Source organism: Heterodontus francisci, chromosome 32, assembly GCF_036365525.1.
Source record: "Heterodontus francisci isolate sHetFra1 chromosome 32, sHetFra1.hap1, whole genome shotgun sequence".
Taxonomy (NCBI): domain Eukaryota; kingdom Metazoa; phylum Chordata; class Chondrichthyes; order Heterodontiformes; family Heterodontidae; genus Heterodontus; species Heterodontus francisci.
This window is the reverse complement of record NC_090402.1, coordinates 6,757,943-6,783,939: the sequence shown is the minus strand read 5'-3', so window position 1 is coordinate 6,783,939 and position 25,997 is coordinate 6,757,943. Positions and strand designations below refer to the sequence as shown.

The following is a 25,997-nucleotide window of genomic DNA, read 5'->3' as shown; positions in this document are numbered from 1 at the left end:
AGGTCTTTAAAATTCAGGGGAAGGGGTTCGATAGGGGTCATGTGGAGAAACTGTTTCCACTTGTGGGGCAGTCCAGAACAAGGAGCCGTAAATATAAGATATACAAACTATATACTGTAAATAACAGCTCAAATAAAGAATTTAGGAGGAATTTCTAGAGAGTGGTGGGAATGTGGAGCTTGTTGCCACATGGAGTGGGTTAAGAGAGCATTGACGCATTTAAGGAGATGCTTGATGCACACGAGGGAAAAAGGAATAGAGGGATACGGGGGCAGGGTGGGCTGCTAGTCAAGTACCACAACCACTTCACTACCATTTGTGTCCAAATCCCAGCATCTTCCTATTCACGATCCCTTACAATAGTACATGCTTCCCTGTGTGATGCTAAGCCAGACAAACAGGAATGTCCCAGCTTCGATCCCTGGTCTGTGCTGATTTCAACCAAGGAAGCATTGGGAATATCACAATTGGGCTCAGTGACCCCAGATTAGGGAAGGGAGAATTGGCTTTAGCTCCCAGTCCTGACCGCTACTTAGTAACATGGGTGTGTGTAAGGGATTGGGCTCAGTTTCGAGCCCCTCCCATTGCTGAATAGCCCATCGACAGTCACTGTCCCACCGTCACATATGAATAATAGCCAGGTCAGCAGGATGACTTGGGCCTTGTCAAACTGTACCCTTAACAAGGGATTAGCACCTTCATGAGGGGAAGGGATATGATCAATCATGGGAGGGTGTTTAAAAATGTAATGGCACTCATACCTGCTTAGAAAAGGCCACCAAGTCTTGATCCTGCACGATATCCTCCTGAATCCCCCTCAGATGTATGTGAGTCAGTCGGGTGCTCCGATGGTCTGAGAACAAGCTGAAGAAGCTCTCGTGTGGCTGGAAGCTGTTATCTGTGTTCACCAGGTCCATGTACCTAGAACAATCACACGTGGAGGGATAGGTCATTTTAAACTGACACAGATTGAAAGCCTGGAAAAAATGAACTGCAAGGGGAATGAGGTGACGGAAGAGAACAAAAACAAGAATTTCAGATTTCCACTACCCTTTATGGGAATAAGTGCTTCTTGATTTTGCTCCTGAATGTTGAAGCTCTAATTTTCTGGGCTCCCTCCCCCAGAGGAAATAGTTTTTTTGTATCTACCAATCAAGGACTTTTAACATTTTAAATACCCCAATCAGATCAACTCTAAATCTTGCAAACTCAAGCGAACACAAGCCAAGTTACAGCCCTCCCTGCCTGTAATTATCTTGTGAACCCTCGGCCACTTGCACTGTTGAACCATTTCCAATTTCTAAAACCATATTAACAGCAAGAGGCCATTCAGCCCCTTGTTCCTGTTCCACTATTCAGTCAAGTCATGGCTGATCTGTACCTTAACTCCATCCAGCTGCCTTGGTTCCATAACCCTTAATGCCCTTACTTAACCAAGACCTATCAATCACAGTTTTGAAATTAACAATTGAGCGTTAGCCTTAACAACTTTTTGCAGGAGAGAAAAAGAAAAAAAGGCTTGCATTTATATAGCATCTTTCACAACCTCAGGACACCCCAAAGCATTTTACAGCCTATGAAGTAGTTTTGAAGTGCAGTCACTGTTGTATTGTAGGCAACATGGCAGCCAATTTATGCACTACAAGCTCCCACATACCGCAACAGAGAGTTCCAAATTTCCATTGCCTTTTGCGCCAAGATATGTTTCCTGAAATCACCCCCTGAATGGCCTTTTCATCACTTTGCCTCCCCCTCTCTCCCCACCCTGATACTGTGCTTGGGACTCACATGTTAACGAGACGGTCACAGATCTCACTGGGAAGGAAGACGTCGGGGTGGAGTCTCAGTGTTTCGTTGTCTTGCACATAGCACAGGGTTCCCTCCAGGTTATGCAGGCAGTACTTGGTGCAAAGAGTCATCAGCGATTCGGGGCTGTACGACGCCATGTCTGGGAGCCCCCCTCACCTCCTTCAGTGCTGGCGGAGCGGTGAGACGCCGCCCGGAGCTACACGGACATCGAGAGAGCTGAGGAGATGAGGGAAAACCAACCACAGTTACCAGTCTTGTTGATTATTAATTTTAAATCAAATGAAAATCATAGAATATACAGCACAGAAGACGGCCATTCGGCCCAGTGTGCTGCCTTTTGAAAGGGCTACCCAGTTAGTCCCATTCCCCCAGCTCTTTCCCTGTAGCCCTGCAAATTTTTCTTTTTCAAGTACAACCCCAGCTTCTCTTGTCTCTCCACAGAACTGAAGTCCCTCGTTCCCGGCACCATACCAGTAAATCTCCTCTGCATCCTCCCCAAGGCTTTGGCATCCTTCCTAAAGTGTGATGCCCAAAATTGGACACAATCCTCCAGCTGACGCTTAACCAGTGATTTATAAAGGTTTAGCATAACTTTCTTGCTTTTGTACTCTGTGCCTCTATTTATAAAAGCGAGGATCCCATATGCTTTTTTAGCAGCCTTCTCAACTTGAGCTGCGACTTTCAAAGATTTGGTGTATGTGAACTCCCTGGTGTCTGTTCCTCCACCCCCTTTAAAACTGTACCAATTAGTTTATGTTGTATGGTGCAATAAGCTCAGTGACGTTCTGAGCCCTAGAGTAAACCTCAGGTTTGATTCCCAGTCTGTGTTGGGTTCACTGGGCAGCACTTAGGAGCCATTAAAATTGATCCTGGATCTAGGAAGGGGCAAATCAGCCAGGGTTTCTACCCTGAGCACTATCCAGTGGCACCTGCTGGTGGAAACTGTGTCTGCACATTGGATGAGGGTGATCTTGACACTCTCCACAGTTTCAATAGCCTGTCAATGCTCACTGTCTGCATGAATCTTGGCCACTGGGCTGAGGGAACCCAATGAGCAGCTGCTGTTCATGGAACCAACACCAGCAAAGATCCAGAACTTCAGGGAAGGTGTGGAGAAGAGATGCCATTCGGCCCATCAAATCTCATCCCTCTTCCCTGTCCCTTGGCTCAATTAGTGGAATAGAATTGGCAAAGGAATTCTCAGAAAGGGTCCTGGGTCTGATGGACGTGTCATCAATTTCTCTCCAGATTCACTCTCCCAACTAATCACTGCTTCCTCCTGACTCTCCCAACCAATCGTTGCCGACATGGTCTCCCGACCAATCACTGCCTTCTGACACTTCTGATCAATCACTACACCCCCAACTCTCCTGAGCAATCACTGCCCCCCTCCCACTGACTCTCCTGACCAATCATTGGTTCCTTGACTCTGATAAACCACTACTATCCCCAGACCTGACTTTCCCAATCTGAGCAATGAACTCTATGATGTTAGTATAGCTGGGCAGACTAAATAGCAGAAATTAAACTGAAGAAAAATGCTGCCTTAATTCAAAGTTGAACAGCATTGGGTCCAGAGGAGGTGTGGGGCAGGAGGCAGCAGCAGGTGGAAGATCACAGCTATGGGGAGAGTGGGGGACTCACTGTCTAGGCAATTCAACATTCAAACAGCTTGGAAAGTGCTGAGTGAAATTTGTTGCAACATTTAATTTGTTTAATCTGGGTGTTCATTTACCAAGTGTTCATGAGATGGGCTTGCTCGAATTGGCTTTCATTATTTACAATTAGGACAACTTCAAACCACTCACCGAGCTGTAACAGACAAAGTGAACAAGCTGAAACTTCAGGTTCAAGGAAACACTACTATACAGTGCAGTACCGAGCATTATTCAACAACACATGTTTCAACTGGAACCACCTTCTGATAAATACTGCCAGATACCCTGGGATTGTTCACCTTACAGCAGAGAAGGTTAAGGGGCAATTTAATCGAGGTTCAAAATTATGACAGAGTAAGTAAGGAAAAGCTTTCTACGGGCAGGGGGTTGTTAACCAGAGGATACAGATTTAAAATAATTTTAAAAAAGGGGAGATGGACATGTTTTTTTTAAAAACACAGCTGGTTGCATTTAAGGGGAAGCTAGATAAAAGCATGAGGGAGAAAAGAATAGAAGGTTATGCTGAAAAGGTGACATGAAGTCGGGTGGGAGGAGGCTCATGTGGAGCATAAACACTGGCACAGCTCAAATGGGCCGAATGGGCTATTTCTGTGTTGTACGCTCTGTGAATAATAATCTGGAATGCATGGCCTGAAAGGGCGGTGGACGCAAGTTCAATAGTAACTTTCAAAAGGAAACTGTATATACAATTGAAAAGGGAAAAAAATAGAGTTATGTGGAGTAATACTAATGGGGCAGGGGGAATAGCTCTTTCAACGAGCTGGAACAGCCTTCCCCTCCTCCCAAAAACCTCAACAATTCTACAAAGCAAGCCTGATATCACCTCACCATGATCCCCGATTTACCTCAACTTGTCTCCTACATCATGTCCTGCACTATGGGCCTGGCCTCTCGCCAAGGTTTCTCAAGTCGTAATACAGGGAACAGGGCCAGCCAATTTGTGCAAAGTAAAATTCCACAAACAGCAATGAAATAAATGCCCAGATCAGCTTTTTAGGCATTGGTTGAGGAATTAATATTGGCCAGAACACTGTCAAGGACTCCCCTGCTCTTTGAAATGTGCTCATAAGATCATATGTAATAGGAGCAGCAATAGGCCATTCGCAGCCCCCCTTCCCCCCGGGTCTGCTCTGCCATTCAATAAGATCATGGCTGATCTGATTGTGGCCTTAACTCCACTTTCCTGCCTGCCCCCTTTACTCCCTTGTAGATCAAAAATCTGTCTAACTCAGCCTTGAATATATTTAATGGGATCCTTTACGTCTATGGTGGGGATAGGGGTAGGAGATGGTGGTGTAGATGGAGCGAGATAGTGCAGTGATGGGGGGAGATTGGGGGGAGGGGGTTGCTAGGGTCAGAATCACATCAGGTGATGGCCCCCACAGTCGAATGGCCCACTGACTGTTTTCCCCCCTCCACAAGTCCTGGCCCTCAGGCCACCACCACCTTCTCTCTCTCTCTCTCTCTCTCTAACCACCCCGTCCCCCAAGTCTCTCATTCTACCCCAGGCCCTGCTCCCTCTCCACCCCCCACTCCTCGAGGCCCTTCACCTATTCCCGGCCCCCGGCTCCGGTCTCTTCGATCTCGATTGCCGGGCAGCCCGTGGTTCGCCCCCCACGGGGGGTGGGAAACATGCCGACCGCCCACCTGCTCCCGCCGCCGCTCCGATTCTTTTAAATTTTTCCCCCAAATGGAACTCGGTCCGTGGCTGTCAACAAACCCCAGTTCCACTTCCGGGTCACTGCACCCGGCCTGTCAATCAATAACCACTTCCGGTGTCAAACCTGTCCGTCCGCAGAAAGATCCGCTAGAAACAAATAATGATAGAAATTATAAATTCACGGTCACAACGTGCTTCTAATGAGCTATAACTGTAATTAATGAATATTGTGATTTATTCGCTTACTATACTATGCTTTAGTGGTTGTTATTTGTAACGGAGACCAAATGTTAATTAGTAAATGTCACTTTAATTTAGCCAGATTACTGACTCGAAAGGAAAAAGTATTTAACCATTAATAAACTAATATTAATACAGGGATTTTATTAAGGTCTTGTTATTTTACAGCGTGAATCCCACTGTGGACGGATAATAATTTGATCCTTTGTTTCTGGTCGGATCCCTTTCTTGTGGGACCGGTTTCCGGTAGCGCGCTGCCTGCCGGAAGATAGGAAGTCAACATGTCGACTCTCTACAAGAACAGGTGAGGAGACAAAAACATGGATCCGGGATTCTGGTCGCCAGTGGGGCTTCCCCACGGATAACAGGCCTTGTGGAAGCGGGGGCAGCGCCTGGAGGTTTCTCCTTCCCGTCCTTAATAGCTGGACAAAATATGGAAGCACATTCAGGGTAGGGGCACTGGCCCGGGCGGGGAGTGTGTGTGTGAGTGGGGTTGGGGGGTGTGAGTGGGGTTGGGGGGGGTGAGTGTGTGTCAGTGGGGTTGGGGGGGGTGAGTGTGTGTCAGTGGGGTTGGGGGGGGTGAGTGTGTGTCAGTGGGGTTGGGGGGGGGGGGTGAGTGTGTGTCAGTGGGGTTGGGGGGGGGGGGTGAGTGTGTGTCAGTGGGGTTGGGGGGGGGGGTGAGTGTGTGTCAGTGGGGTTGGGGGGGGGGGTGTGTTTGTGTCAGTGGGGTTGGGGGGGTGGGTGTGTGTGAGTGGGGTTGGGGGGGGGGTGTGTGTCAGTGGGGTTGGGGGGGGTGAGTGTGTGTCAGTGGGGTTGGGGGGGGTGAGTGTGTGTCAGTGGGGTTAGGGGGGGTGAGTGTGTGTCAGTGGGGTTAGGGGGGGTGAGTGTGTGTCAGTGGGGTTAGGGGGGGTGAGTGTGTGTCAGTGGGGTTGGGGGGGGGGGTGTGTTTGTGTCAGTGGGGTTGGGGGGGGGGTGTGTTTGTGTCAGTGGGGTTGGGGGGGTTGTGTGTGTCAGTGGGGTTGGGGGGGGTGAGTGTGTGTCAGTGGGGTTGGGGGGGGTGAGTGTGTGTCAGTGGGGTTAGGGGGGGTGAGTGTGTGTCAGTGGGGTTAGGGGGGGTGAGTGTGTGTCAGTGGGGTTAGGGGGGGTGAGTGTGTGTCAGTGGGGTTGGGGGGGGGGTGAGTGTGTGTCAGTGGGGTTGGGGGGGGGGTGTGTTTGTGTCAGTGGGGTTGGGGGGGGGTGTGTTTGTGTCAGTGGGGTTGGGGGGGTTGTGTGTGTCAGTGGGGTTGGGGGGGGGTTGTGTGTGTCAGTGGGGTTGGGGGGGGGGTTGTGTGTGTCAGTGGGGTTGGGGGGGGGTTGTGTGTGTCAGTGGGGTTGGGGGGGGTGTGTTTGTGTCAGTGGGGTTGGGGGGGGTGTGTTTGTGTCAGTGGGGTTGGGGGGGGGTGTGTTTGTGTCAGTGGGGTTGGGGGGGGGGTTGTGTGTGTCAGTGGGGTTGGGGGGGGGGTTGTGTGTGTCAGTGGGGTTGGGGGGGGTTGGTTTGTGTGTGTCAGTGGGGTTGGGGGGGGTTGGTTTGTGTGTGTCAGTGGGGGGGGGTTTGTTTGTGTGTGTCGCAGTGGGGGGGGGGTTTGTTTGTGTGTGTCGCAGTGGGGGGGGGGTTTGTTTGTGTGTGTCGCAGTGGGGGGGGGGGTTTGTTTGTGTGTGTCGCAGTGGGGGGGGGGGTTTGTTTGTGTGTGTCGCAGTGGGGGGGGGGGTTTGTTTGTGTGTGTCGCAGTGGGGGGGGGGGTTTGTTTGTGTGTGTCGCAGTGGGGGGGGGTTTGTTTGTGTGTGTCGCAGTGGGGGGGGGGGGTTTGTTTGTGTGTGTCGCAGTGGGGGGGGGGTTTGTTTGTGTGTGTCGCAGTGGGGGGGGGGGTTTGTTTGTGTGTGTCGCAGTGGGGGGGGGGGTTTGTTTGTGTGTGTCGCAGTGGGGGGGGGGTTTGTTTGTGTGTGTCGCAGTGGGGGGGGGGGGTTTGTTTGTGTGTGTCGCAGTGGGGGGGGGGGGGTTGTTGTGTGTGTCGCAGGGGGGGGGGGTTTGTTTGTGTGTGTCGCAGTGGGGGGGGGGGGGGTTGTTTGTGTGTGTCGCAGTGGGGGGGGGGGTTTGTTTGTGTGTGTCGCAGTGGGGGGGGGGGTTTGTTTGTGTGTGTCGCAGTGGGGGGGGGGTTTGTTTGTGTGTGTCGCAGTGGGGGGGGGGGTTTGTTTGTGTGTGTCGCAGTGGGGGGGGGGGTTTGTTTGTGTGTGTCGCAGTGGGGGGGGGGTTGTTTGTGTGTGTCGCAGTGGGGGGGGGGGTTGTTTGTGTGTGTCGCAGTGGGGGGGGGGGGTTGTTTGTGTGTGTCGCAGTGGGGGGGGGGGTTGTTTGTGTGTGTCGCAGTGGGGGGGGGGGTTTGTTTGTGTGTGTCGCAGTGGGGGGGGGGTTTGTTTGTGTGTGTCGCAGTGGGGGGGGGGTTTGTTTGTGTGTGTCGCAGTGGGGGGGGGGGTTTGTTTGTGTGTGTCGCAGTGGGGGGGGGGGTTTGTTTGTGTGTGTCGCAGTGGGGGGGGGGGGGTTTGTTTGTGTGTGTCGCAGTGGGGGGGGGGGTTTGTTTGTGTGTGTCGCAGTGGGGTGGGGTTTGTTTGTGTGTGTCGCAGTGGGGGGGGGTTTGTTTGTGTGTGTCGCAGTGGGGGGGGGTTTGTTTGTGTGTGTCGCAGTGGGGGGGGGGGTTTGTTTGTGTGTGTCGCAGTGGGGGGGGGTTTGTTTGTGTGTGTCGCAGTGGGGGGGGGGTTTGTTTGTGTGTGTCGCAGTGGGGGGGGGGTTTGTTTGTGTGTGTCGCAGTGGGGGGGGGGGTTTGTTTGTGTGTGTCGCAGTGGGGGGGGGGGTTTGTTTGTGTGTGTCGCAGTGGGGGGGGGGTTTGTTTGTGTGTGTCGCAGTGAGGGGGGGGCGTGCGTGCGAAACTGTTTTCAGAACACAGTGATGGGGTTGATCAGCATGTTCAAAGCTATTACAATAAGTAATTGTATTCAGCCAAAACTAAAAATTACATTGTGGGTGACCATTAGATTTACAGTTAAAGGATTGTGTTGCTGTATTTTTTTTGTATTGTCGAGATGCTGTAAAGTTGCTCCCAAACTGAATCTCCAAGAAGATTTAGAAAATAAAACTTCAAGGAGGTGATTCAGTTAGGTTATGACTGATCTGTACTTTAACTCCATTTATTCACCTTGGTTCTGTAACCCTTAATACTCGTATCCAACAAAAATCTATCTATCTCAGTTTTAAAATTTTCAGTCAGAGAATCGGTATGAGTGCTCCAATCAGCCAGGGTTTTCCTGGTTGTGGTGTGAAGAGGGAGGTGGGAACAGCATGGTGATTGGATGTAATGCCCAATTGTTACCCCATCCCACTGCTTGCTGACAGGCACCTGAAGAATGCTCACTTGGGTGAGGTACTTGAGATCTGCCATTGCCATCAGGAGAGGAAGGAAGAAAATGTAATGCCAAACAACAATTTACATTTCTGTAGCCCCTCTAACGTAGTAAAACATCCCGAGGTGCTTCACAGGAACATTGCCAAACAAAATTTGGCACCAAGCCACATAAGGAGACATTCGGATAGGTGATCAAAAGCTTAGCTGAGGTAAGTTTTCAGGAGCACCTTAAAGGGAGGGAGAGCGGCAGATAGGTTGAGGGAGGGAATTCTGGAGCTTAGGGCCTAGGCAGTTGAAGGCATGGCTGCCAATGGTGGAGCGATTAAAATTGGGGATGCACAAGAGGCCAGAATTGGAGGAGCGCAGAGATCTTGGAGAAGGTTACAGGGATCGGGAAGAGGTGAGGCCATGGAGGAATTTGAACATAAGGATGAAAAATTTAAAATTGGGGCAGAACAGCGAACATCAACTGGACATGGTGTGGGTTAGGAAGCTATGTGTTGAGTATTAGAATTAGAACATTACAGCGCAGTACAGGCCCTTCGGCCCTCGATGTTGCGCCGACCTGTGAAACCATCTGACCTACACTATTCCATTTTCATCCATATGTCTATCCAATGACCACTTAAATGCCCTTAAAGTTGGCGAGTCTACTACTGTTGCAGGCAGGGCGTTCCACGCCCCTACTACTCTCTGAGTAAAGAAACTACCTCTGACATCTGTCCTATATCTATCACCCCTCAACTTAAAGCTATGTCCCCTCGTGTTTGCCATCACCATCCGAGGAAGCTGTTTCGATGGACCAGATGTCTTTGGACCTTGAACACGAGGCGAATCATGTTGCAGACAGTGCCAGTATTGCAGGTCTCTGTTTGAAAGGACCTTTACTTATAGAATGGTATTTTCTGTTGATAGGATTGCAGAGTTCAGAGTTGCTCTGAATGAACCAGAGATCAGCCTCACCAAACTACAGGAACTCTGCTTCAGTGGTAAGGAGAATGGTCTCTCATTTCAGTATCAGATTCAGCAGAGTCGGTGGCAAGGTGCCTGTACACATTTGTAGCATGTTTCTCCTGAAGGTATAGAACCAACAATATATAATCGGTCTTCATTTTTAAAAGGAACTTTCTTCGCCTCCAATTTAAAACTGTTTGGTGCAGTGAGGTGCCGATTTACATTGAGTTCTGAAAGCCCTTTCTGGGTTATTTATAGAAATATCTTGTCTCTGATCCTCTCAACACTTCAAAGGTTGACCAGTGTGTCCCTTTAACTTGTAAACTGTAACATGTGAAGAGTCTGCCCCCGCAGAGTTGTGTGGTTCGAGCATTAACTATCACCCTTCTTCCAACAATCTGCTTTGCCACCCACAAGCTCTAATCATTGATCTGATAATTAGATAGAAATGTGAAGCACAACTCTTACTGAAAAGTACAATAAAATACAGTATATAAACCAATCAGCAAAGACTATAATGGATCAGCTACCCTTCCAAAAAAAACTAATCGGACTCTTTTATTTCCCACCTTTACTCTCTTGTGTAACTTGTAGTATTTGTTTGCATTGTAATGTGAAAAGCACAATGTGTCCCACACAAGCGCGAAGGAGATAGTTGGTCTGCGTGAGTACAATTGTAACTGCAAGTCTGTCATCTGGGACTGGGGAGGACTCCAATCAGTGATTCCCAGGAGGCGGCATGATCTCTGACAGACCTGCCGTGTATACAGACCTTTCCCTAAGTTGGGCTATTAATAGAAGCACAACAAATCTTCCAATATAATTGCAGAATGAATGTGACGATTCTCTTTGTGTTTCGCAATGCTCTTTACTGCGAGTGAGTCTGAGCTTCTCCCCGTTTCTCCTCACAGGGATTCCATCTGAAGGGGGGCTGCGCTCGCTTTGTTGGAAGGTGGGTTTTCGTTTGAGACAAAATTGAGGGTTGCCAACTCTGGCTGGATGTATTCCTGGAAGTTTCGTTACATGACCTCCCTGCTGGGTCAAAAAGCTTTTCTTCTGATCTCCAATGTATTTATAACAAATGGAAGTATTCAAAGAAAATAAATATAAAACACACTTTCCCTTCAACGTTCCAATGACTTTTCTCTCTCGTTGCTCACAGCGGTTTCTGAGGGATTAATCTTTCATTCCTGGAGGGTTGGCAACTGCACTGGGTACACAAAAAGGAAGTTTGTAAACTGAGTGTCCAAGGGGATTGGGCTGTGCAAAAACCTGTTACATGGAATCATACTTGGGGCTCGAGTTTGACTGTGTGGATTGAAATAGCTTTTCCAATTTACCTAGGAGATGTGAATGCCATGCGGGAACATTTAAAAAAAAAAAAGATATTCGACATTGTATGCAATAAATAGTACAATTTTAAAGAAGGTGCAGGAGCAGAGACCTGGGGGTTTACCTGTACGAGCCTTTGGTGGGAGGAGAAGTTGAGATGACTGTTAAAAAGGCAGTTGGGTTCCTTTTGCTTTATAAATAGAAGCAGAGAATACAAAAGCAAGGAAGTTATGCTAAATTGTAATTGATAAGTCACTGATAAAGTTATAGATTTATGAATCTCATGCAACATCTGTCAAAGTGGCATGAAAGGAATTTATGCTAACCCTTTATAAAGCTCTGGTTAGGTCTCAGTTGGAGGATTGTGTCCATTCCTGAAGGCCATACTTTAGGAAGGCTGTCAAGGCCTTGAGGGTGTAGAAGAGATTTACTGGAATGGTACCAGGATTGAGAGATTTCAGTTAATTGGAGAGACTGGGGATGTTCTTAAAGCAGAGAAGATTAATGGGAGATTTAGTAGTGATGTTTAAAATTATGAGGGGTTTTGATAGAGACTATGAGAAACTGTTTCTAGTGATAGGAAGGTTGGTAACCAAAGGACAGGGTTAAGATAATTGGCAAAAAAGCCATAAGTGGGGGGGGGGGTTGTTGAGACACTTGTGTTTTTTTTTTTGCACAGTGAGTTTTGAGCTGGAATGCATGGTCTGCAAGGGTCGAAGCAGATTCAATGGTAACTTGCAAAAGGGAATTGGATAAATACTTGAAGGTGAGTAAGTTTGCAGGGCTATAGTGAAAGAGCAGGTGGACTGGAATTAATTGGATAGCTCTTTCAGGCACAATAGCAAAATGGCCTTGTGTGCTGTATGATGCTATCATCTAAAGTAGATAGTGGCAACTCTCCTGGAGATCTGGTGAGCATCCAGCAAGGAGCTAAGCTGTGCGGACCGATAGCTCCCAGACTGATGCCACAAATCCCACCCCAACTCCCCTATTTCAGCTCAGGTGGCAGGCAGTGTTTCTGCACTGGGTCTGGGTTGAATGGGTGGAGGGAAATCGTCCAGGGTTCCCATCCCTGATCACCATAAGACCCCCCTGGCTGGAGAATGTGGTTGTTCAGATATGGTTGGGCCTGGAGGTGAGACCAGTTCTAATCGGATAGACTGTCCCATACCTGCTGTGAGGGCTCCTGTGACTGATGGCCAGTTGTATGAGGCACCAAAGGGGGTGTGTATCCAGGGGATCCATTCTTTCACCCAAGCTTCTTGACTCCTTCCCTTTCAATGCAAAAAAAAGACAGAAGAGCTATGAATTTCAATATAAATAAGTCATTAAAAGAAGTGCTGCAGGTTATTAAGGCCATAAAAAAGCAAACAAAACATTGGGATTCATTTCTGGAAGGATAGAATTCAAAAGTGGACAAGTTATGCTAAACCTGTATAGAACCTTGGTTAGACGACGCTTGGAGCACTATGCACAGTTGTGGTCTCCATGTTACAAGAAAGGTACTGGAGAAGGTGCAAAAAAGATTTGCAAAGATGATGCCAGAGCTGAGAGGTTATAACTATCAGGAAAGACTGAACAGCTTGGGGGTCTTTTCTCTAGAAAAGAGAAGGCTGAGGGGTGATGTCTTTAGAATAATGAGAGTTTCATAAGGTAGACTTAAAGTAGTTGTTCCTACTTGTGGGGTAGACCAGAACTAGGGGGCATTAATATCAGATAGTTGCTAATAAAAATCCAATGGGGAATTCAGGAGAAACCTCTTTGTGTGGAGAGTGGTGAGAATGTGGAACTCGCTACTGCAGGGAGTGGTTGAGGTGAATAGTACAGTGCATTTAAGGGGAAGCTGGACAAACATGAGTGAGAAAGGAATAGAAGCATATGCTGATAGGGTGAGATGGAGGGGTGGGAGGAGGCTTGGGCGGAGAATAAACACCAGCATAGAACAGATGGGCTGAATGGCCTGTTTCTGTGCGTTAGATTTGCTATAACAAGTCCTTGCTTGGCTGGTTCTGCCTTGTTAACATTGTTTTTTAATCATGATTTCTTGTCTCCTCCCAGATCCTCCTCAATTATCTTCCTACGGAGCAGGCCCAGTGGGGCTCCTTCCTGAAGAAACAGAGGTGAGAAGACTCTTCTCCATCAGTGCGCTTGGGTGACTCCTCCTCCTGAAACCATCAGGGCCATCCCTGTGTATTGGGGAGAGTAGCAGGGTGGGGAGGAGGAAAATTAATTGGGGCTGAACAGTCTCAGCTCTGAAATGTTAGATTCCATTCTTCTTTTAGGGGGATGAGGGGAAAGGGAGCCTTAAACTATTCTCTATGTATCCTCAGAGCTCCACCTGCGAGCCCCCACCTGCGCGCGAGGTTTGCACTTGATTTCCAGCGACTATCAGCAACAATATTCCCGTCTACACCGTCCAAAACAATACTAACTCTCTCATAAGGAAACGGTTTAGTATTTGGGGGAACAGGGGTGCTGATTCAGTACTGATCTGCTGTAAGAATTTAAAATATTGTTTCCTAATATTCATCTTGTAAAATCATTTGGGGGGGGTTTCTGTCATATCAGATATTTACAATGGATCTTTGACTAATCGAGCAGTATTTATTAAGCAGACTCAATAGACTATGGTCTCCTCCCTCTGCTGTGCTCATCTATGAAGTCTGCTTTAACAGAAAGTATATTAGGTATTACATGGTACTAAAGTGCACCATCCCACCTTTAGCGGGATGTTTTATACACCTGTCTGCAACGAGAGGATGGATGGGAGGCAGAGCAGTCATTGGGATGGTTTTTGGTATCAGGAGTCCATAAGCAGTGTGTTCTGTCGGAGCTCGTAGAATAAGGGTCTATCTGGGTTTAGCCTCATTCCGAGTGGTTTATTCAATTGCAGGGAGATTTATGCACAGTTCTTGAAGGAGATGATTATTCAGCCTGGAATCGCCAAGGCAAATCTGGGCTTCTTCCGAGAGGATGTCACACTGGAAGATCACGTGAGTCTCCTTCACAAGGGGCAAAAGGTTTAATTAGGGACTGGTTACAGGTGCTGACTACAAGTACTAGACCTTTGTGTTTGTTTCAGACTGGTAGTAAGATTGTTTAAAATTCCCTTTATATATCTTGTTCCTATTTCATAAATTTTTGCTACCCAATTCTTCCTTTTCATAAGCAGTCCCAGTAACAAGGTAAGTAGCAATGTGCTTTGCTTGAAGCATGCTCCCATCCCTCAGCAATGTTGATTCAATCCACTGGATAATGTTGGACTGTTGGCATGGTAAATCAGCCTTTTTAAACTGGCTTTCACAATGTTTAAAACAAAAGCAAGATGCTGGAAATCTAAAATAAGAACCGAAAATGCTGGAAAACACTCCACAGGTCAGGCAGCATCAGTGGAGAGAGAACCGGAGTTTTTAAGTTTCAGGTCAATGACCTTTTACCAGAACTAGAAGATGTTAGAGATGAAGTAGTTTAAGTTGGTACAGAGTCAGAGAAGAGCAGTTGGGAAGTGGGCAGGAAAGTACGAAAGGGAAGGTCTGTGATAGGTGGCGGGCAGGAGTGATCAAATATGAGAAGGGAAACAGAAAGTAATAATGAACCAGATTTCACTATAGTTCTTTATTGTGCACATAATGCAAATTAATGGATCTATTCTTTACCTGCCTGTATCCTAACTTGCAGCAAGTCTTGTTAACCCATTAGCCCCCTAGCTTGCTAACCTACATTGGCTTCTGGTCTGACAACACCGTGATATTTTAAAGTCTTGTCCTTGCTTTCAAATCCCTCCACGGCCTCTCCAATCCCTGTCTCTAACATCCTACAGCTCTCCAAGTTCTCTCTTATATTCCAGAAAGCCAGTTGGTGAAGGTTGATACTGGAGCCAAACTTTACTCAGTCTTGTATTTATTTACAGACTGAAACATTACAAGCATATACCTCCTAACTCAACCCACACAGTTTCAGTAAGTGTCTCTTTATATGTGAGACCCCAATTAATGCCCTCCACCTGCATATAATGAAACACAACTGAAATACAATTAACACTCTGCTCCTCCTGTTCTGGTTTCCTGTGCATTCCCTAATTTAATCATTCCACAGTTGGCAGCTGTGCCTTCAGCTACCTGGGTCCTAAACTCTGGAATTCCCTCCCTAAATCTCTGTCTCTCTCCCTCCCTCTCTTTAAGATGCTCCTTAAAGCCAAGCTTTTGGTCACCTGTCCTAATCGCTCCTTACATGTCTATCAAATTTTGTTTGATAAGTGCTCCTGTGAAGCACCTTGGGATGTTTTACCATGTTAAAGGTACTATGTAAATGCAAGTTATTATTGAAAAGAGATTATGAACAAAGGAACAGCAAGGGGCCATTTAGCCCCTTGAGCCTGCTCCGCCATTCAATGAACTCATTGCTGATCTGCAACCCCGCCTTTGCCCCGTATTCCTTAATACTTTTAATGAACAAAAATCTGTCAATCTCAGTTTTAAAATTAGATTGAGCAGTGGGATTTTGCTTCTACGAGTTTGGTGAACGGTTACTGGTGAAGTCTTCCTTGTGTGATTCCCATTGTGTATTTTCTCCGTGAAATTTTCCCTTTTCCTGATTTAAAAAAAAAAATCTTTTTCCCAAACAGCCCTTGAATCCAAACCCCGACAGTCGATGGAACACATACTTTAAGGACAATGAGGTTCTCCTGCAAGTAGACAAAGATGTTCGGTAAGTAGGAGAAGAAAGCGTGTAATGATGTAGCTTTCATCTCCTTGGGCCATCCACCAAAGCACCTTGCTTTTGAATTACTTTTGAAGTGTGATTGTTTTGTAGGCAAAATTTGGCAGCCAGTTTGTGCAGAACGAAGGTCCCTCAAACAGCAATGAGTTAGGAAAAGGAACAGGAGGAGGCCAGTCAATCTCCAGGCAGCTCCACCATTTCTTTAGATTCTAGCTGATCTGCACCTCAACTCCATTTACCTGCCTTTGCTCTGTGTCCTTTGGTACCCTTGCCCAACAAAAATATATCAACCTCCGTATTGATGGCTTCAATTGACCCCTGGCATCCACAACCTTTTGGGGGAGAGAATTCCACATTTTCAGTATTAATGTGGAAAATGTGGATTTGTTTCCTCAATGGTCAAGTTCTAATTTTAAGATTATGTCCCCTGATTCTTGAATTCCCCCCCGCCAGCCGACCAGAGGAAATAGTTTCTCCATATCAACCCTATTGAATCCTTTTTAACATTTTAAACTTGATTAGATCAGCACTCGTCCCCGACTCTCTTCTCCACCACCCCCAACCCCCACCCCCCACAAAGCTTCTAAACTCTAGGGAATGCAAGCCAAGTTTGTGCAACCTGTCCTCATAATTTAACCCATCTGGTGAAAATGAACTGCATCCCCTGTTTTAGTGGTGCAGACTGCCTGCTCTTTGCAGTGGTGCCATGGGATGTTTTACGTCCACTCAAGGAGGCAGACTTGACCTCCGTTTAGCATCTCGTATGAAAGGTACACACCTGACAACCTCTAGCGTTCCCTAGAGTGGAATTTCAACCCAAGATGACTTAACTCCAAAGCAGGAGAGCTGCCACTGAGCCATGCAGCTCAAGCAACACATTTTATGGTGCTATTTAAAGCTTTAAGGCATCCCTCTGCCCTGTTACACGTGCACACAGGAAGATAGCAGGCAGGGTCTGTGCATTTCCCCACAATTACAAGTAAAGCTGTTTATAATACTTCCTCTAGGATCTGGCTTTGAGGAAGGGTGAAAGCAAAGTCATTGACTCCTCCAACACTTGCAATGCTACATCACTGGTTCATTCTGCCTTTGGGAGAAGGACTGTAAAAGTGATGAGATGTTTGCTTGCGAGACTTGTGCTTGTTTTTTTTTCTCTGGATGTGGATGTTGTTGACAAGGCTGACGTTCCCAGTTGTCCTGCGAAAGTGATGGAGATGGACCTTAACCTTTACCGTCTGTGTGTATTGGTATCAATACACTAGATGGGAGTTATAAAACCATACAGCACAGAAGGAGGCCATTGGACCCATCATCTCTGAAAGAGCTGTCCAATTAATCCCACTTCTCTGCACTTTCCCCATAGCCCCACCAACCTTTCTTGTAATGCACTGTGTATTTCTTGTGTTATCACCTTAATTCGTCTCCTCCCAATTGTTTGCACCATTCTTGCTGCCTGTACCAGACCAGCACTAGTCCTTCACCAGTCTTACCTCTCCACTTTTGGATGGTTGAAATCTCTTAAGTACAAGTGGACTGAGTTTGAAAGTTTCACCTGGATGCCATTGTACTTTAAAGAAATCCCAATCCAGGATTGAGTAGCATAAATAAATGGCTGGATTTAACTGAAACTCTAATGAGGAAATCGGGTCCCCAAGCTTGTCTGGGGAGTCTCGTGTGGTGTGCTTGCAGGAGAGGGAGGAAAGCGAGCAAAAGGAGGAATTGAAAATGATTGTTGTAGGAAACTGCCTTTCTTTCTGCTATTGAAACTGCCTCTGTCCCTACCCTCAATCCCATCTCGTTTCTCTCTCCTAGGCGGCTGTACCCAGACATGGCATTTTTCCAGCGTCCCACTGACTACCCATGCCTTCTGATCATGGACCCCCAGAATGAGTTTGAAACACTTCGCAGGCGGGTAGAGCAGACCACCCTGAAGTCTCAGACTGTTGCTCACAATCGGAGTGGTGTTACAAACGTAAGGTCCTCAGTGCGGGATAATCCTTATACCTTTAATAACTGAATGGTAGTGATTTGCCAGTCTGGCCACAGTTACATTGTCTAACTCTTGCTGAGTTTAATGTTGGGCATTTTCTTACCTTTTAGGTTGTCAAACAGCTGAAGTTGCACAACCATGGAGTCCTCAACTTTATCAATCTCTTGTTCATTATATGAAGTTTCATTCTTCAATGTTATGATCAAAAGATGAGATCTGCTAGCATGCTGTCCAATACCAATACTGCCTTCATTAGTTATATGGAACACAGAAACTGGCCTTTTGGCCCAACTGGTTTATTATGCTGGTGTTTTCTTCCACATGAGCCTCCTCCCACCTTACTTCATCTCACTCAATTAGCATATCCTTCTGTTCATCTATGCTATTGGCCTCAACTACTCCGTGGTATTGAGCTCCATGTTCTCTCTCCACTTTGGATAAAGAGGTTTGTCCTGAATTCCCTATTGGATTTACTGGTGACAATCTTACATTTATACACCTCCTAACCCTCCTTCCTCCTGCCCCCAACCTCTGCAGTTTTGGTCTCCCCATAAGTAGAAACATCTTCTGTATATCTAGTCTACCAAACTCCTTTTGTAATATTAAAGACCTCTATCCGGTCACCCCTCAGCCTTTTCTTTTCTAAGGATAAGAGCCCCAACCTGTTCACCCTTTCCTGTTAAGAAGATCCGCTGAGTTCTGGTATCATCCTTGTAAATCATCTTTGCACCTCTCCAGCCTCTAACTTTTTTGTAATATGGAGACTAGGGCTGGGCAGAGCACTCTAGTGTGGTCTGACCAAGGTGTCCATACAAATTTAACGTAACTTCTGTGCTTTTCAATGTTTTCCCTCTAGAAATGAACTCCAGTGCTTTGTTTGCGTTTTATGGCATGCATCACTACTTCTAGTGATTTGTGTATCTGTACCTCCAATCTCTTTGCTCCTCTACTCCATTTATAGTTTTCCAAGGAGTATGTGGCTACGGGCCAAGTGCTGGAATATGGGATTAGAATAGATAGGCTTGATGGCTGGCATGGACGCGGTGGGCCGAAGGGCCTGTTTCTGTGCTGTATGACTGACTCCTCGTTCCTCCGACCAGAATGTACCACCTCACACCCTTTTATAAAATAAAACCTATCTATATTCTTACACCAAGTACATAAAGCTGATTAAAAATACTCTTTCGACAATACACAGGATCTTTGCAGCAGCTATTGTCAGAGTTTTGTGAATTTCCTTGCAAGCAATCCGCCTATTCTGTACATTTCTATAGTAAAATGTGTTATTTGGCCGCCCGCCAGCTGCTTCTCTCACTTTCCCCCCTCTTTTTTTTTTCCCCCATAGGTTTCCTCTCCTCGCAAAACTACCTCAGCCAATGAATACGAAGTGCTTCCTAATGGCTGTGAGGCTCACTGGGAGGTGGTCGAGAGAATCCTATTCATCTACGCCAAGCTGAACCCAGGAATTGCTTATGTTCAGGGCATGAACGAGATTGTGGGGCCTGTTTACTATACCTTTGCTACGGACCCTAACACTGAGTGGAAAGGTGAAGTTCTGAGATTGTGTCGCACAATGAAAGCCTCTAAGCTGCAAGGGCCACACTAGCTTAGAGAATGATGTATCTCTCTCTCTCCCCTCCCTCCCTCTCTTGCACACTCCACCTCCACATCAACGTGTTCTATTCCTTTCGAGCTCCCCTTAAATGCATCAATGCTATTCACATCATGTGGTAGTGAGTTCTAATCACTCTCTGGGTAAAGAAGTTTCTTAGGAATTATTCGTACTATCTGGTATTTATTTTATTTTTATTTTTTTTTAGAGATACAGCACTGAAACAGGCCCTTCGGCCCACCGAGTCCGTGCCGACCATCAACCACCCATTTTATACTAATCCTATACTAATTCCATATTCCTACCACATCCCCACCAGTCCCTATATTTCCCTACCACCTACCTATCCTAGGGGTAATTTATAATGGCCAATTTACCTATCAACCTGCAAGTCTTTGGCATGTGGGAGGAAACCGGAGCACCCGGAGGAAACCCACGCAGACACAGGGAGAACTTGCAAACTCCACACAGGCAGTACCCATAATTGAACCCGGGTCGCTGGAGCTGTGAGGCTGCGGTGCTAACCACTGCGCCACTGTGCCGCCCCTAGTTTGACTCTTTCTCCCTCCCCCAGCCCCTGCCACAAGTTTGTTTGTGTGTGTTTGACTGGTGAGTGTTGCAGCTGTTTTACTACAGTGGGGTTACCATATATATGCGAGCCTGCGCCCCCTCATTGACCATCGACCACACGGGTGTGCCTCTTATAAAAGGGGTCACTGGGTATCTAACAGGGGAACACCCCAACTGATTTTTACCCCACCCACCCAAACTAGGGGGTGCTGAGGCCAATGGTAGCACCCCACCTGCTGCCCCGGATCAAACTAGCTAACTGAGCACCTAGTTGCGATTTGAACTTGGGGCATTCCTTGTCCGTGTGGCTACTTCAGCCTTCAAGGGATTAATAAATTTTCAGAGTTTCCCATTCCCTTACTGATTTGAATAGTGCTTGGTACCTATCCTGAAGCTATTGCTTCTGTTAGAAATTTGGAAAAAATGCATCATGCCTTTTTTTTGTGTTTTGTTTCTTTCCCTGAATTATCCAGAGCATGCAGAGGCAGACACATTTTTCTGCTTCACGAACCTGATGTCAGAAATCAGGGACAATTTCATCAAGAGCCTGGATGACTCTCCGTGCGGGATCAGTTATAAAATGGAGAAGGTTTACTCCACGCTGAAGGAGAAAGACATGGATCTGTATCTCAAACTGGTAAGAATTGGTATATCGGTGGGCGGAGGTCAAACACTGGGGAGTGCTGCAAATCCCGTTCAACCAGCACTCCTGTGCTCGCTGACCTACACACTAGCTCCTGGTCCAGCAACACCTCGATTTTTAAAATTCTGATCCTGGAGTTCAAATCCCTCCATGGCCTCAACCCTCCCTATCTCTGTAACCTCCTCCAGCCCCACAACCCTCAGATCCTGCACTCCTCCAATTCTGGCTCTTGCACATCCCCAATTTTAATCGCGGTCATGCCTTCAGCTGCCTTGACTTGAAGCTCTGGAATTTCCTTCCGAAACCCCTCTGCTTCTTTCTCCTCCTTTTGAGATGCTCCTTAAAACGTCCCTCTTTGACCAAGTGTCTTCTGTGGCTTGGTGTCAAATTTTGTTTGATCGCTCCTCTGAAGCACCTTGGGATGTTTTACTACATTAAAGGCGCTATATAAATGCAAGTTGTTATATGAAGTGAGCAGAAAAATGGAACCCCCATTAATCTGTTCAGGATTGCCACAAACTGGACGCAGGCTCAAGCTTAGAAAAGAGAAGATGCACTGACTGTTTAGAGTTAACTACTTTACCCAGGGAGGTTAACATATGGAATGGATTTTTAAAATTTGTTCTTGGGATGTCTGCGTTGCTGGCAAGGCCAGCATTTATTGCTCATCCCTAGTTGCCCTTGAGAAGGTGGTGGTGAGCTGCCATCGTGAACCACTGCAGTCCTTGTGGCGTAGGAACACCCACAGTGCTGTTAGGGAGGGAGTTCCAGGATTTTGACCCAGTAACAGTGAAGGAATGGCAATGTAGTTCCAAGTCAGGATGGTGAGTTGGAGGGGAACCTGCAGGTGATGGTGCTCCCATGCATCTGCTGCCTTGTCCTTCTAGATGGTAAGAGGTCGCGTGTCTTGAAGGTGCTGTCGAAGGAGCCTTGGCAAGTTGCTGCAATCCCTCTTGGTTCTCTCATCACCTGATGCAGGCCCAGTCTGGCAGATATGTCCTTCAGGACTTGGCTAGCTCGATCAGTAGTGGTGCTACCGAGCCGCTCTTAATGATGGACATCGAAGTCCGCACCTAGAGTACATTCTGTGCCCTTGCTACCTTCAGAAGTGCTTCTTCCAAGTGGTGTTCAACATGGTGGAGTACTGATTCATCAGCTGAGGGAGGTTGGTAAGTGGTAATCAGGATGTTTCCTTACTCTTTTCAGGGAGCATTGAATAGATATTTGCAGGAGTGAACAATTTGAGGTGTCTTAATTTCCTGTGTTACAACAGTGACTACACTTCAAAAGTACTTCATTAGCTGTAAAGTGCTTTGGGACGTCTGGTGGTTGTGGAAGGCACTATATAGAATGCAAGTTTTTTTTTAGTTCATAAAGTCATATATGCATTTATATAGCGCCTATCACAACCTCAGAACATCTCAATACTGTCAATTTTTGAAGTGGTGTAATGTAGGAATGTGGCAGCCAGTTTGCGTATGTCAAGGCTCCGCAAACATTAGCGATAATGAACAGATCATCTGTTTTAGTGATAATGTTTGAGGGATAAGTATTGCCACCTAGTGGCAACAACCTGTAATTACACAGACTGTTGACATGGGAAAATTAAATGGGAAATATTGACATGCTAATTTAATAATGAGGGGGAAAATTGTCACAAAGGTGTTACCAAAAAATAGTTACAACAGGAAGTAAAGTTTGTGGATAGAAAATGCTTGTGTCACTTCAAACCTTATAAAACTGCATGATCTGACCTAACTTGAGCAAACCCATGGGAGATTTATTAGTAACAGCAACTTGCATTTATATAGTGCCTTTAAAATAGAATAGAACCAGAGAATGGTTACAGCACAGAGGGAGGTCAGTCAGCCCATCGTATCCATGCGGCTCTGCAAGAGCAGCTCACCTAATCCCACTTCCCTGCCTTTTCCCCATAACCCGGCAATTTTTTTCTCTTCAGGTAATTATCTAGTTCTCTTTTGAAGGCCTCAATTGAATCTGCCTCCATCACTCTCTTGGGCAGTGCATTTAAGACCCTAACCCTTGCTGTGTTTATTTTTTTTTAAAAAGTTTTTCCTCGTGCCACTATTGCTTTTGCCAGACACCTTAAATCGGAGTCCAAGGTTCTGAATGCTTTGGCCAATGGGAACATTTTCTCCCTATCTATTCTGTCCAGAACCCTCATGATTTTGAACACCTCTATCAAATCTCCTCCTCCTCTTCTCTTCTCCAAGGATAACAGCCCCAGCTTCTCCAATCTATCCACGTACTGAAGTTCCACCTCCCTGGAATCTCACTCATGAATCTTTTCTGCACTCTAATGCCTTAACATCCTCCTGTAAGTGTGGTGTCTAGAACTGGATACAATACTCCAGTTGAGACCAAACCAGTGTTTTGTACAGGTTTATCATCTCTTCCTTGTTTTTGTACTCTATGCACCTATTTATTAACCCTAAGGATCTCATGTGCTTTATTAACCGCTTTCTTAACCTGCGCTGTCACCTTCAATGGTTTGTACACATATACCCCCAGGTCCCTCTGCTCCTGCACTTCCTTTAGAATTGTATAGTTTATATTTCCTCCCAAAGTTTATCACTTCTCACTTTTCTGCATTAAATTTCATCAGCCACTTGTCCGCCCATAGTAAAACATCCGAAGATGCTTCACAGGAAGGTGATCAGTCAAAAATTGACACTGAGCCAAAGAAGGAGACATTGGGGTAGGTGACCAAAAGCTTGGTCAAAGAACTCAGTTTTATGGAGTAACTTAAAGGAGGAGAGAGATGGAGAGGTTTAGGGAGGGAATTTGAGTTTAGGGCCAAGAGAGCTGAAAGAATGACCACCTGAAGGAGGTGAGGTAGGTGGGGGGGGGGGGGGGTGCGGGGGATGCACAAGAGGCCAGAATTGAAAGATGCAGAGATCTCCAAGGGTTGTGGAGGCTAAAGGAGCTTCAGAAATCAAAGGGGTGAGGCCATAAAGAGTTTTTAAAAGCTAGGATGAGTGTTTTCAAACAAAGATGTTCAGGGACTGGAGCCATTGTAGGTCAGTGAGCATAGCGAGTGATGGGTGAACAGAATTGGATGCAAGTTAGGATATGGGTAGCAGAGTTTAGGATGAGCTCAAATTTACGGATGGAGGTGGGAAGTGGGGTGAAGATAAGAGACTGGCCAGGAATGCTGAATTAGTTGAGTCTAGAGGTAGCAAAAGCATGGATGAGGGTTTAAACGGCAGCTGGGCTGAGACAGAGTAGAGCCAGGCAATGTTAAGGAGGTGCAAGTAAGCAGTCTTAAATATTTTTTTACATGTAGCCAATTGGATGAATTGACTGTGTATTGATTTTCAGAGCTGATATGAATGGGATTGTTTGAGGACATGGGTGGGGTGGATGTAGAGAACATGTTTGCACTTGTGGAGGTGTCTAAAACTAGAACATAAATGTCAAGTATTTACTAATCTAGGAACGGGTTCAGGAGAAATTTCTTTGCTCAGTGTGGTTGCTCGCTGCCACGTGGAGTGGTTGAGGTTTTTAAAGAGTTGCTAAACAAACACACGAAGGAGATGGGGAATAAGGATTTGTCGCTGGGGTTGAGTGAAGTAGGGTGAGAGGAGGCCTGTGTGGAGCATAAACGCTAGCATGTCGCAACTGGGCCGAATGGCCTGTTTCTATTCTATGTAATATTTAATAACAATTCCGGCTGGGTGCCTCAGGATTGATGTGTGTCCGTACATTTTATGCTTCAGCAAGAACAGAACATCAAGCCTCAGTTTTTTGCCTTCCGCTGGCTCACGTTGCTACTGTCCCAGGAGTTCCTCCTTCCCGATGTCATTCGAATATGGGATTCCCTCTTTTCAGATGTTGACCGATTTGATTTCCTCATCCTGGTCTGTTGCGCCATGCTGATGTAAGTAGCAAACCCATGGCTTTTTTTTTGTCGGTGAAAAATCGAGGGTGAGTTCTTCCTTTTTCTAACCAGAGAAGTGACATTTTTGTGGTTGAAGTGAGGGCAGTGCCACATTTGGCTGTTAGTCAAATTCATCAGCATTGTCTGGCCTGTTTCATCAGCAGCTCCCACATGTCACCTGCTGGGCCAGGGTTCTGGCAAGAATAGACTGAGGAAACTGAGTCTCAGCTGGCAGCTTAAATAAAAGGTTAATGGCAGCCTAGTTACACGTTTGACTTTCCCCCAAGTCCTTGTTCTTCCCCCATTGACTCCCTCTGGGCAACTTCCTCCCTTTAAACCACAATTGATCCAATCAACTGTTAGACTTCCAGATTTTTTACTGCAACTAATTTAATCTGTTGTCCAGTTAACTCACTCGAACCTTCGTCCTGTCTTCCATGTTTCTATACATTTGTAACAGATGAAATAGTGTGTTACTTTAAGGCTGTGCATTAAGTGGAAGACATTGTAGAACTGGTATACTCTCGGAGAGACAGAGCTGTAACACTGCATTTGAAGAGTGGTTTTTTTTTCTGTAAGAAATAAGAGTGAAATGCTGGGGTAGAAATTGTAAATTATCCTAACCTTAAGAATCAATCATAGAAATCATAGTAATTTTAAGGCACAGAAAGAGGCCACTTGGCCCATCGTGTCTGTGCTGGCCAAAAAACAATCCACCTATTCTAATCCCACCTTCCAGCATTTGGTCGTAGCCCTGCAGATTATGGTACATGAGGTGCATATCCAGACTCCTTTTGAACGAGTTGAGGGTCTCTGCCTCAACTACCCTTTCAGGCAGAGAGTTCCAGACCCCCACCACCCTCTGGGTGAAAAAGAATTTCCTCATTTCCCCTCTAATCTTTCTACCAATCGCTTTAAATCTATGCCCCCTCATCACTGACCGCTCTGCTAAGGTGAATAGACCTTTCACCTCCACTCTATCCAGGCCCCTCAAAATTTTCTACATTTCAATCAGATCTCCCCTCAGCCTTTTTTCCAAGGAGAACAACCCCAGCCTATCCAATCTTTCCTCATAGCTCCATTTTTCCAGTCCTGGCAACATCCTCGTAAATGTCCCCTGTACCCTGTCTAGTATAATTACATCCTTTTTGTAATGAGGTGACCAGAACTGCACACAGTACTCAAGTTGTGGCTTAACCAATGAGTTATTCAGTTCCAGCACAACCTCCCTGTTATATTCTATACCTCGGCTAATAAAGGAAAGGATTCCATATGCCGCCTTAACCACCTTATCGACCTGTCCTGCTACCTTCAGGGATCTGTGGACATTCACTCCAAGGTCCCTCACTTCCTCTACACTTCTCAGTATTCTCCCATTAATCGTGTATTCCTTTGCCATGTTTGACCTCCTCAAATACATCACCTCACACTTCTTTGGATTGAATTCCATTTGCCAC

The 25,997-nt window shown here is 46.4% G+C and overlaps 2 protein-coding genes across 6 annotated transcripts in view; one reads left to right on the top strand and one right to left on the bottom strand.

Annotated features, from left to right (window-relative positions):
• The window catches only part of zer1 (zyg-11 related, cell cycle regulator), a 35,454-nt gene extending 30,223 nt beyond the window's left edge, over window positions 1-5,231 (bottom strand). For 2 of the 3 annotated variants that reach the window (XM_068012105.1, XM_068012108.1), the window contains exons 1-3: window positions 5,039-5,231; window positions 1,789-2,025; window positions 762-921 (exon numbers count right to left, since the gene is read on the bottom strand). In XM_068012105.1, coding sequence (XP_067868206.1) covers window positions 762-921; window positions 1,789-1,946 — 318 coding nt within the window. In that variant the 5' untranslated portion in view covers window positions 1,947-2,025; window positions 5,039-5,231. The remainder of the gene's footprint in view (window positions 1-761; window positions 922-1,788; window positions 2,026-5,038) is intronic. The other variant, XM_068012107.1, reaches the window with a different exon arrangement.
• Window positions 5,232-5,622: 391 nt separating this feature from the next.
• Window positions 5,623-25,997, top strand: part of tbc1d13 (TBC1 domain family, member 13) — a 37,995-nt gene continuing 17,620 nt past the window's right edge. For 2 of the 3 annotated variants that reach the window (XM_068012104.1, XM_068012102.1), the window contains exons 1-10: window positions 5,623-5,692; window positions 9,735-9,808; window positions 10,685-10,725; window positions 13,164-13,225; window positions 13,999-14,098; window positions 15,730-15,812; window positions 17,637-17,796; window positions 19,160-19,361; window positions 20,470-20,633; window positions 24,380-24,540. In XM_068012104.1, coding sequence (XP_067868205.1) covers window positions 5,670-5,692; window positions 9,735-9,808; window positions 10,685-10,725; window positions 13,164-13,225; window positions 13,999-14,098; window positions 15,730-15,812; window positions 17,637-17,796; window positions 19,160-19,361; window positions 20,470-20,633; window positions 24,380-24,540 — 1,070 coding nt within the window. In that variant the 5' untranslated portion in view covers window positions 5,623-5,669. The other variant, XM_068012103.1, reaches the window with a different exon arrangement.